The sequence below is a fragment of the Bison bison genome, unplaced genomic scaffold, assembly GCF_000754665.1.
Source record: "Bison bison bison isolate TAMUID 2011002044 unplaced genomic scaffold, Bison_UMD1.0 scf7180017864533, whole genome shotgun sequence".
Taxonomy (NCBI): domain Eukaryota; kingdom Metazoa; phylum Chordata; class Mammalia; order Artiodactyla; family Bovidae; genus Bison; species Bison bison.
Genome location: NW_011495082.1, coordinates 5,064,516 through 5,077,608, shown reverse-complemented (window position 1 = coordinate 5,077,608; position 13,093 = coordinate 5,064,516). Strand labels below are relative to the sequence as shown.

The window sequence follows — 13,093 nt, the reverse complement described above, 5'->3', positions numbered from 1 at the left end:
ATCATGCATACACTAGCAAAGAATCAGGAAATAGCATTTTCTGCACTCTAGAAGTGCACCCACCATCCAAAACAGAGGAAATTTTATAAAATAGCATTGCCAAGTTCTCTCAATAATAACACTATATAGTGTATTCTTACAATCTAGAACTGCAATTACAGCCTTCAAGTAGAAGGGATCATGTTTACTTATACTTACGTCTATGCCCATCTCACTGCTAATCAAGAAGCTGCAGGAACTTTTCATTTGAGCTCAGCCCAAATATCACCTCCTCTAGGAAGACTTTCTTAACCTTCACAGAAAACTTAAGTCCTCATGTATCTTCACACACAGTCTGTTTACACTTATCACACTGCATCAGAGTTATCTGTACACACATCTACTGTTTTAGACTGTGAGTACCTTATGGACAGAAAAGGCATTTAATTTCATCTCGATCTGCCTTCTGGGCTTTAAAAACTATATGGCTTAAAATGCATGCTAATGAATGACTCAGTGTTTTTCACGTTATTTCTTCTGCCATAGACAGCTTTTCAAAAAAGAAAGTTCTACCAAATTGTGTTCTATAATACTAAATAAAGCAAAATATATTATCCAGATGTCTTAAAATGTGTATCATTTTAATGACCTCCATATAAAGGATCTGTAACACAGCATATTTTATTCAGATTAAACTAAAATGTGCTAATTTTAATATAAACATTATATATACATTTACAATATATTTACATGTATAAATTGCCAACATGATGCTTCTTAATAAGCAGCAGCAATTTTCTTTGTAAGCGGTGATATTAAGGTAATTATCTGTAGAAGAGATAAAGGAGCTCAAAACTGTTACACTGCTTAGACCTGATACTCTCATTTGCTCTTACGGGTCTCCTTCCTCATCCTTCTCCACTACAAAACTAAGCAAGCTTATTTCAACTAGGGTGAGATTAAATTTTACTTATATACTCAGCTCAAGGATCACAGAAGAAGAAATGAACATTGCATGAAAGTGGGAAATCCCACGCTCTCCTACCTGTGTACCTAAGCTGGCTGCCAGCATGTGAGTCAGAAGTTTAGCTGCAAACATGGAATACCGGGCACAGAAGATATGGGAAAGAACAGCCAGGCAGAGACCTGTAGAAACAAAAAAGCCCACGTGTGGTTTTACAATCCATGAACAAAAAGGAGCAGGCTTAAATATTCAGAGAAGGTAAGCACCGTATCTTTGTGCTTACAATACAAGGTCGCGTAGCACAATATCTCTGGGGACGTTCATGTTTCAATTTCAACCCACTCCACTTGACCAGACAAATAAAATCCTCACACTTCTCAATTAAGCCCAACGGGGAACTTTACATTTCAAATATCAACTTGTTTACATCCCTACTAAAAACAAAGCACAAATTAAGCTGATTAATAATTCCATTAAACTTTTGGTTTTCTGTTTCCATCAGACAAGTATTACTGCTTAAGAGAAGAATCAAATTCCAATCTAAATTTTCTAAGAATGGGTGCCTTGGCTAAATAGATATATTTGTGGAGGTGAATAGGTGAATTTTTCAGGCATAAAGTTGGGATTGATGCTACCAGAACTCAAGTTTGGTAATTACCCCTTTTATCTACTAAGAATAGTTAGGCAATTACACAAGTGGTGATTATGAATTTTAAAAGCTACCTTACACTCCTAGGTGCCAAAACCAGGAACAAAATGTGTTCTTTCCCACCAAGATGGCTTTTAACCTAAATATCTATATTTCTAAGTGGTGTGAAAAACATTATTCTTATTTTTTTTGAATCTACTTGAACTTCACCTACCTACACTACTTCAAGGGGATAATTAGAATCTCCGGAATAACCCATACATTTTTTATCTTGCAATTTGTATAAATTTAATATTAGTTTAAGATTTTGTATGTGGACCATTTTTAAAGTCTTTATTGAATTTGTTACAATATTGCTTATGTTTTGGATTTTTGGCCACGGATACAGGATCTTAGCTCACCAGCTAGGGACTGAACCAACACCCCCTGCATTGGAAGAAGTCTTAACCACTGGACTGCCAGGGAAGTCCCCACTATTAGGTTTTAAATGTATACATATTTTAAAAGATTTCCTGACTTTAAAAAATTTAAATGTGCTGCATAAAGCAACATATTTGCTTTATCACTTAAGCCTTTTACTCTACTCTCATCCTTTGTAGGGTTATTTTGTCTAGGAAGTACTGACGCATAACAACTGGCTTGTGTATGTTGCTCTGCCCTGTATTTTGCACGCATTATCTCATTCATCAATGCCCCCCTGGCAAACGGGAGAAGCTGCATTTATTTTGTTTCCTCATTATCTTTTCTGAAGCGATGGAACATACACCACATGTCGGCATAAGTTGACTGGGCAGCTGCAAAATGCCTACGTGGGGTCTGTGACTACTCGTCAGCACAGAAATGCCTCTCAGAAGTCCTTTCGGGAAAAGCTCTCAGTATGTTTAGGTTTGCAAAAGGTAGACAAAGTTTCACACAGGAAGTGAGGCTCTGCATTAGTCAAGGCTTTCGGCCTAGAAATTTGGCCAAGAGATCTGGAGTAATCCATTTTTTTGGAAGGCTGCCATGAGGCGTTCTGGGACAGGTGTGCAGGTCCTGAGGGTGCCTCCCAAATCCACCCACAAAGGTATACAGTATACCCAGAAACTGCATCTTTGCTTAGACAGCTTATAAACTATTGAAGCTGTTGCTCCAAACTCACTAATGTACATTTTGCATTTCTATGAGGATCAGAGCCACCTTAAACTCAAAGTTCAAGTTGAGTGTGTAAGAGAGAGAGAGAGAGAGAGAGAGAGTGTGTGTGTGTATGTCTGTGTGTGTAATACACTGACTTAAAAGCAGGGCCTTGCAAATTTCATTTCATGTAGGCTGCTTTTCTGCGAGCTTACCGTGGTGGATGGTAACAATATGAGGCTAGGGGATTTGTGATGGGCAAAGGAAAAATACTCCTGAATCAACTGTTTTTGCTAGTTCCCAAAAAGAGCTTATTTACAGCCTTTCCCCCTAACTTGGTAATTCTCCATTATACTCCCATTTCGTGATATAAATTTAGTACCCTTAAACTTGACCAGATCAAGAATATTTAATTAAGTCTACTAAGCTTTAATTAAAAATGCTAGCATGACACCTGTGGCAGTCCAGGACTCAAAGCCAGGGGCAGGAAAATGGGCTGGATTTTGATAGCCTGTAACTATGTATGATGTTATCTAAGCGCTTGTTTTATTTAGGAAAAAAGGACGCAGCGAAAAAAGCCTCAAGCAGCCTGGCCTCAGCTGACCCTGGGAGAGTTACTGAATACCTTAGATGTAAAGAATTAAATACTTTGGTTACCGAGTTCCTAAAGACTAAGTATTTACCTTTTATTTTCTCGTCTGATATTGAAGAGCTATATTTAGCATACAAAATTTAAGTATACAAGCCAGATTTTTTTAAACTAACAATTATTTTTTGGTTTAAATTTCCTTAATATATAAATTACATAGTACAAAAATTATAATTCTAAAAGGAATTCTAAAAAATAAAGCATAACAATTCCAGGTATTACCTCAAAGTAATCTCTAAATAGTTTCTTAGAGATTGATTCCTTGGCAACTAGGCAGAAAAACAAACATGTAACTAATTGAATAATCTTCATTTACTTTTTTTCCCTAGTACTATGTAGGTTACAGACTTCATTGGAAAAAAAATTTATCAGTTTACTAACACAAATGACTTTTCTATATGATTAGACAGTAAGAGGGAAGATAAATTACCCTTAACAAAATAATAACATTGATAATCTTTGATTTAGATAAGAAAAACTCTAAAGAACAGCTAGATTCTTTTGTTAGTACCAAAGAGGACCAAAGCTCTTGTTATTTGTCTATATAATATTTGAATGTCCGTATGTGCATAAATACGTGCAATGTTTATATATGAACATACATATCTAGCAAACAACTCTTGTTTGGTATCCCTTAAGAATGAGATATACTTTCAAAATAACTAAAGTTTATACTCCAGAAGTCAAACATTACATTTTCCCCATGAAAATTGCTTTAAAATATTTATAAATTTTATATTGTTTTCTTATGTATCTCTGTCTCCTCTATGCGTGTGTGCTCAGTCACTTCAGTTGTGTCTGATTCTTTGTGAAAAGAAAGAACCAGGCTCCTGTGTCCAGGGGATTCTTCAGGCAAGAATGCCAGAGTGGGCTGCCATGCCCGCCTCCAGGGGATCTTTCTGACTCAGGGATCAAACCCATGTCTCCTGCACTGGCAAGCGGGTTCTTTATCACCAACGCCACCTCTATAGATAAACATAAGAAAAACCAAATGACCGCTAAATTATTAAATCAAATACTCACCTGTTACCTTAGGATTTTTCTATTCCTCCACCTAATGCTGGCTGTAACTATCACCTTTTTAACATTTCTGTTGCTCATCTCTACTAATTCCCAAATTCCTTCAACCCTCCCTTCCACACAATGCCCCTGGATTACAGCTACTAAGCTAAGGATAGGAAAACAAAACTGTCAATCCGGAAAAGTCTACTAGGTTGAACAAAAGTCCATATGCAACATTTGACAGGACACAAGTTCTGTGTATTAGAAGGAAGGATTTACTCCAGGGGGAGAGGTTACCAGGAGACCAGCCTTCGGGTAACATGTGAAGTTCAGTAGAATAGCCACACAGGGCCACGTAGATTTTAACTAATTAGAATTAATAGAATGAAACATTCAGGTCCCAACTGTTCTAGCCACATTTCAAGGGCTCGATAACCAGATGTGGTCAGTAGCCACCACCTGAAGAGGGCACAACACTTCCATCATCGGAGAAACACTGACTGGAGACGGTGTGTCAGACTGTAAAGGGACTGTCTATAAAAGGTCACATAACACAGTTCTGGTCAGAGATGTGAGGGGAAACACTGGGTGGTTTTCAGCACAGTTTTCATGGCTCTTAAAACAGGATCCAAATAAGCGCTTTTCTCTTGGCAAGCCCAGACATAGCTGTGGGAAGTTCAGAGCTGCCACAGCCAGCTCAAGACCATGCAGAGGCGAGGTGGAGAAAGTAAAAGGAAAACCTTTGAGGAGAGCAAAACAGAGACATGAGGAGAGGCTGGGCCCCTGAGGATGCCACTGAGGTGCTGAACTAATCAATCCTGGAACTAAATCTGCTTATTTAGTATATTTGACTTGTCTTCGGTTATGTGCAGTGTGGGTCATGCTACACAACGCAGCTACGCGTACCTAGCAAGATAAATTCTACATTTTTCTGCCATGTCAGAGTTAGACAAAGCTCTCTGACTTCTCTATCACCTGCAGTTACCCCTTCAAACTACTTAATTTTTTTTAAACTCTTACACATCTTTCTCTATTCTTCTTGTGAATAACTACCTATTTGATAGAATGAAACTTTTGATATACTCTCCCCATAATGAAAATGGCTAACTTAGGACAATGATTACTGTGAATATGAACTTAATATTTTGGGGTGAATGTCACACAGAAATTTAGAAAATATCTCACCTTCAAAAATAATTTGAAAAGAATGGGTGGCATCTAATAAAGTTTTTTTTTTTCTAGAAAAACTATCAAAATATCAGCTTATAAAATATAAAAGGCACAACTAGAATATTCTTACAGTATAATGAAAGTGTTAGTAGCTCAGCTGTGTCTGACTCTTTACAATCCCATGGACTGTAGCCTGCCAGGCTCCTCTGTCCATGTGATTCTACAAGCAAGAATACTGGAGTGGGTTGCCATTCCTTTCTCCAGGGCATCTTCCCAACCTGGGGTCAAACCCAGTTCTCCCACATTGCAGCAGATACTTTACTGTCTGAGCCACCCTGGAAGCCCTTACAGTTTAATAAACCTGAACAAAATAATAAGCATGCTTCAAAGAACTCTGGATTGTGCTGATTTCAGTTCAGTTCAGTTCAGTCGCTCAGTCGTGTCCAACTCTTTGCGACCCCATGAATTGCAGCATGCCAGGCCTCCCTGTCCATCACCAACTCCCGGAGTTCACCCAGACTCACGTCCATCGAGTCAGTGATGCCATCCAGCCATCTCATCCTCTGTCGTCCCCTTCTCCTCCTGCCCCCAATCCCTCCCAGCATCAGAGTCTTTTCCAATGAGTCAACTCTTTGCATGAGGCAGCCAAAGTACTGGAGTTTCAGCTTTAGCATCATTCCCTCCAAAGAAATCCCAGGGCTGACCTCCTTCAGAATGGACTGGTTGGATCTCCTTGCAGTCCAAGGGACTCTCAAGAGTCTTCTCCAACACCACAGTTCAAAAGCATCAATTCTTTGGCGCTCAGCCTTCTTCACAGTCCAACTCTCACATCCATACATGACCACAGGAAAAACCATAGCTTTAACCAGACGAAACTTTGTTGGCAAAGTAATGTCTCAGCTTTTGAATATGCTATCTAGGTTGGTCATAACTTTCCTTCCAAGGAGTAAGCGCCTTTTAATTTCATGGCTGCAGTCACCATCTGCAGTGATTTTGGAGCCCCCCCAAAATAAAGCCTGACACTGTTTCCACTGTTTCCCCTTCTATTTCCCATGAAATGACGGGACCAGATGCCATGATCTTCGTTTTCTGAATGTTGAGCTTTAAGCCAACTTTTTCACTCTCCTCTTTCACTTTCATCAAAGGGGCTTTTTAGTTCCTCTTCACTTTCTGTCATAAGGGTGGTGTCATCTGCATATCTGAGGTTATTGATATTTCTCCCGGGTGCTGATTTATTTATCCTGTATACCTAGGTATTTAGCGATTTACAGACAATTATTTCCTGTTATCTACTTTAAAAAATGACAATGTGTTGGGATTTATATACTTAGTAATCTATAGAGTAAATAAAACTATTAGTTATTTAAAAGGGATAGTTTTACTTTGACTAATGTGTTAAAGGATTTCTCCACCACAGAGAACAAAAAGAAAAAAAAAATGAAACAAATGTGAGATCTGCAGTCTAATCTCAGTTTAAAAGCACTTCAAAATAGCAGACTCTCCTACAAGTACATCAAACATGAATGAGTTCACATACTGGTATTAATGACGAAGTGGATTTTGGAATGTAGGGGTCTCATTAAGCCCATGAGGCCATACGAATTGTACCCAGAATCAAATCAGGATGATTTTAATCAGATGTCTACCTTTGACAGGCCAGCGTCAACAGTGATGGGAAGCAGAGCAGGTTTCCTTGACATTATTCTCCAAATAGTAAGAAGCACGCTTAGGTTCCTTAGTAACTATAAGATTATGGCATTGTCACCTGAAGCTATAGGTGAGTCCCATAACGTTACACTTATGTGCACAGTCATTTACTTTTCTCTATAGTTTTTAGTTTCAATGGATAACTTCAGTTTAATTCCTTGCAATTTGATAAACTGGTTTACAGTTTTAAAAGTCACAGATATATATCCTAACCTTTCACCTTTCCAAATTGAGGATTACTCAACTTCTTGGCTTATATCCCCATTACACATACTTGGATCATTTCAACTGCTCTGCTCTAGTAGAGTAACCAGAACTGTAAACCAGAATTAGAATAGATACACTGTGATCTATCTTAATTTTTTTTTTGTTAAACAATGGTTTAATTCCTATTTGACTGCATGTTGCCACATTTCAAGAAAAGAGTTAGAGTGCTCCCAAATTCAAAGGGATATTTGGTGTGTCCTGACTTAAATGAGAGCATGTGCATGTAAAATATGGAAAAATCTCTCGCCTTGTTTCTGGGGGCCCTCTGAGGAGTGCAATATCAGCCTCCCCAGAAACTGAAACGGAGCACAAAGCCAGAAGCTCCTCATGAACCACCAATCATGCAATCCACGTTACAAAACGTCATGAACAGAGGGGGAGAACACTGATGATTTCAAATGTGACTCCAAGTCAGAAATAATAAGGTAGAGACTAATATCTGGATGTTGGTTTTCAAATACATGAGCAAATCCATTTAGCCTTTTTAAGAGTGAGTTGCAAACATATATATTTATTAACAGTTCTCTCAGAAAATATCTTAAAGTCCTGCTAGTCTTCTAAAAAAATCAAGATAACATTCTCTCTTTAGTTTGTAAAATTCTTTGCTTTGATGTTGAGTAGAACAAGCGAGGGATTTTTGTGGGTCATATTAGCACTCAGAATTAGGTCTCTCTGTTTGAGATGATTATCTAGATTTTATTTCAGCATTGTACCTTTTGGTTCTATTTCATCAGTCTATGAAATTTCTCTAAATAGATTGCATCAAAATAAAATAGGGTGTTGCCATCTGATTTTGGAAGCTAGAAGAATCTATTAAGCAAGAACCATCATTCTTATGGAAGATGTTATTAAGAATAATAAATTATTAACATCTGCTATTGAATCTAAGGTTTAGAATTAAGACACATTAAGGAAAATGTATAACTTTATAAAGTGAAACTACAGTGGAAATATTTGAACTAGGACGAAGAATATTAAATTCCAGTGGAAAGATTTTAATAACCAGGACAAAGAAGAATAATTAATTACATGCTTCTACCTCCACAAAATTTTCCGAATCAATAAAGTTTATTAGGGGATAGTTTGCACACTAAGCATTCAATGATAATCACATTTACATACCAAACATCATTAAAGCAGACTGTCTGAGCTAGTATATCTACCAGCCTGCTAACACAATTTAAAATCATGTATTTGGGGCGGGGAGACTGAGGTTTTGCCCCAGGTCTCACAACTAGCCAGTGGCAGGACCAGGATTTGAATACAGGCACAGTCACCCTACACCCACTTCTCTGTGTAGCATATTGTTCATAAAAGCAGCTGTAGGGCTGTAAAAGCTGACTCAGGACACAGATTTGGTAAGGGTGGGGACAGAAATATAGTGTAAGGAATTCTCAGACTCCCAATCATAAAGTAAAAACAGCAAATGAGAATAATTCTATAGCTGTTCAAAGTTTACTTATAGGTAAATCGTTTGACAGACATTAACCCTACTCAAGTTCCTATTCTTGCCAGAAATGGGACCTAGATGTAGAAGGTGAAAGAAAATTTATCTTTTAACATAGTGGTTGAATATACTTAAAGCATCTAGACCGAAAAATACAAATCAATCCATGGGGTAGGTTTATTTTTTAATGAAAATACAAAATGCTTTATTTATATTATCTCATGCAATCCCGTTATCTATTGCAGAATCTGCCTCCTAAATCAACACTACCACTTTAACTCTTTTTTACTATCTAACTTCTATCTCACATTGTACTGTATAAACACTGCTGATGAGTTGGAGCTATATCTTGCTCTTGCTTATCCCCAGTACAAAGTTGGTCCTCCATAAATAATGGCTGTATGAATCAATGAATAGGATATGAGAGGGGACTTTCCTGGCCTAGTGGTTAAGACTATATGCTTCCAACGCAGGGGGCACAGGTTCAATCGCTGGTCAGAGAACTAAGATCCCACACAATACACAATGCAGCCAAAAAAAGAAAATTAAAAACAAAAACCAAAAAAAAGACCATGAGAAAGTTTATTTTCTCATAGTGTTGATGAATTACAGTACATTTGCATCTGTATAAGGACCCTGGGAAAACTTTTATTCTCATCAATATTTTTAAATTATTTGCTCAAAAATATTATAACTCACCTGAAATACATATAAATCCAGAAGAGAAAAAAGCTTCATTGTATGAAGACAAGTTGTCAGTCTGGGCGTAGACCGCGTACACAGACATGTATGAACAGGCACATTCCACGTAGTCTGAAGTGTCCTCAACCACTTTGCAAAACTGACTGTCGGACAACCAGCTAGGGCAAAATACACAATCGTCACCACTCCTCTTTCATCAATACTTAAGGCGTGGAGATAGCTTTTGAAGGAAAAATAATTTATTGATCCTAAGTGTTCTTTACTCAAGATGGAAGCGGACCACATGTTTAAAAAGAAACACTGAAAGGAACACCTTGTCCAAGACATGAAACCGCAGATCCCACAGACACCTTCAACAGCAGCCTAAATATTAACCAATCCTGCAAAAGCATTGCCAATATAGAAGAAGCTGGCCCTCTCAAACCAGCAGTACTAGCCCCCACCTCATCTGAAGCAAACAAACCCAAGGTATTCAACAGGAAGAACTCTTCCCTAGCATTCAAGAGTACCAAAAGGTCAACACAGCCAAAAATCTGCAGTGCTCACCCCTCCCCATTTACACAACTTCTGTATTTTGAACCACATAAATTACTTGCTTGTCTAAGTACTTCCTTCCCCACCTATTTGGATTTTGAGCCAGTTATATTACATACATGTTTTCTAGGCCTCTTTCAGGTGTTTCCTTCTATAAGGTTCCTTCTTAAGCACCAAAAGTTTGTCACGATTATAGCAAATACAGTGTCACATGCCACAACTTCTGAGCATCCCTCAGTAACTATTCAGGGACTACTCTGCTCAAGAGTAGTCACTTACAGTTCCTCTTGATCCCCTTATTTTTCTAAGGACATGAAACTTCTTAATCCCAACAGCGGATTCAAGCTTGAAACATTCATGAGTAATTATACATTGAGGATTGTAGAGTATCTGTGTATTAGGTTTAAAGTCTTTGCTGAGATATTAGGAATTTCAAAGAAAAATTATTTTCCCAGAAACTAGCCAGAACTTTGGTGTTTGAAAAGGACAGTTGGTTACCCAACTAAGCTGTGGAACCTTTTCAGAATTTTAGTTTGTGTGGCTGAAAGTAACAGAATCTAGTGACTGATTTGAACTCCAAACTCTCTAGGCCAGCCATGCCTGACGTTACAACCTCGGCTGAGATCCCAGAGAGAGAACTGCTCAGAAACATAAGGCCAAGGAGAGTCAAAGGAAGAGTCACTGTCTTCTTCCTCTTCTTGTGCCTGCTTTAACTCCCAAATGTGCTCCAAGTCATATATGGATTAGAATTATGAATTCGTGCTGATCCCTCCAGACATAGAGCATCAGATCCAGAACCACAAGTCCAGAGGAAAGGGGTCAAAAGAATTTCCTTCACGCTCAATAAATTAACCTGTAATCACAGGAAGGTTATCTGAATTGAGCAGAACTCATGCTAAGTCCCACGGAAGTTGTAATAATAAAGGAGTTAAGTAATGTGTTATACACACGTTTAAGTTTTTGGCTCCGTTTGCCACCTGCGCAAGGCTAGGACCACTTTCTATGCTGCTTTGGCTCACTTAGTGTAGAGGTGATTCTCCAGTCTAAAAATCTCACTCCAGACCATCTACATTCAGTACAAAAAACTGGGCTTAATGGTACCAGAATGAAGAAGGAACAAAATCTGATTTTAAAGAATTATTAACAAGTACCTCGCAGCAGCTGGATTCCAAAGGAGACACAGAGGAGTCTTAGGAACAATTCTAGGCTCGGCAGCATAAATCCTATAGAGAATCTCATTGCTGTTGGTCAGGGGTTGTGAACTCTGACCTTTCACACTCAAAGATAATACCTGTAATGCCAGAAAGAGCCAGAAATGTAATGACATCTTCCAATTAAATGTCAAGACTGGATCTCCCATTCTGAAATTTGCTTCATTTTCCTCATCACTTTTGACACTATTAATTGCTAGCTTCATTATGAATACAGGGCATCTGGTTGGTTTCCCACCGCAGACCTACCTCACTAAAGCTACTGACCAGTCTCCAAGTGACAATATTCATTTTCATTTTAAGTCTTCATCAGGAGTGGGATATAGCTTTAGTGAAAGCTTTTTTTTTTTTTTTTTTACCTACTCCTCATTTCATTCAATAAAACATGAAAGAAATATCTGCAACTATTTTTGAGCCTAAACATTCTACAAAGAGCTCATAAAGATGGGACATATTTCATCATTAGCTTACCATATGTAGCACTTACCATAAGTCGAATCAAGTACATGTATCCTAAGGAGCATGTTTGCAAAGGAAAAAGCAGATTCCAACTACGTAATTCTTTAAATGATAGATTACCTTATTTTTCAGGGCATGGAAATTGTTTCCAGTCATAAACCACTGCTGGCTGCTATATTCTGTAAACTGGACTAATTCACACGTGCTTCTCCCGGCCATTATTTCTGCATCCAGAACATCCAATAACCTCTCTGGAAATCGAATATAATCACCTTCTTTTCCTTCAAACTTGTGCCCATTGATCTGCTGAGGGTACCAGTGAAGAGCCAGTATGGACAAATACGGGCAGCTGTCAAGGATGGTTTTGCCTCTATGACAGAAAAGCGAAGGTTCTGCTAAAATGGCATGTATTTGCATATGTATATCCACTCACATTTGTTAAAAATCCATTACACTGGATCTCTGTTCTTTATGTACAACCATGACACTGCCTACCCAGAAGCAGTAAAGAGAATGTGCTTTCAGTTCTTTTACGGTGAATTGCTAGGATTTTTCGCACAGAACTTGCTGTATCCTCTTGCCTGAACCCCCCTCTAACCTAAAACATGGGTTTCTGAAAGTTGTTTCACAGGCATCAGAATCTGTGCTATAAAATGTCTATTGCTGTGTTAGTCACATCAGCGTGGGTGCACCAGGGTGAGAAAGGATGCACCATTCAACTGAAGCTCTCTGCTTTATAATCAAGAGTATCACAAAGCTTATATATCTACAGCCAAATTCTCATCAAGTTCACCTCACCCTTTTCTGAGCCATCAGAGCATTTCTAATTTAACCATGTGTCTGATAAAAGAAATGGCCCTGAACAGGATCTTTATCCATTTAATAATTCTGTTTACAACAACCCCAAGGCACTAGACCCTGTGATCAGTGAAACTGCTTTTTAAACCTCAATGTGTGTTGAAATCACCTTGAAGCTTGCTTTAAAAAATACAGATTTCTAGGGACTTCCCTGGTGGTCCAGCGGTTAAGACTCTGAGCTCCCAATGCAGGGCAAATGAGTTCAATTCCTAGTCAGGAAACTAAGATCCTGTAAGCTGAGTGGCCTAGCCAAAAAACAAACAAACAAATTTCTACATTACATCCCATCCTTACTAAATAAAAATCCTTGCCTAGGGGAGGCTAGAAGTTCTGTGAGTCTGTATTTTGTAACCAGTCCTCCAAAAAATCTGATAGATGTTTTTCT

At 38.3% G+C, this 13,093-nt stretch overlaps 1 protein-coding gene across 1 annotated transcript in view; it reads right to left on the bottom strand.

Moving 5' to 3' along the window:
• The window catches only part of GPR98 (G protein-coupled receptor 98), a 543,192-nt gene that overhangs the window by 292,645 nt on the left and 237,454 nt on the right, over positions 1-13,093 (bottom strand). The window contains exons 80-83 of the mRNA XM_010831922.1: positions 11,971-12,220; positions 11,332-11,471; positions 9,644-9,804; positions 1,025-1,125 (exon numbers count right to left, since the gene is read on the bottom strand). Coding sequence (XP_010830224.1) covers positions 1,025-1,125; positions 9,644-9,804; positions 11,332-11,471; positions 11,971-12,220 — 652 coding nt within the window. The remainder of the gene's footprint in view (positions 1-1,024; positions 1,126-9,643; positions 9,805-11,331; positions 11,472-11,970; positions 12,221-13,093) is intronic.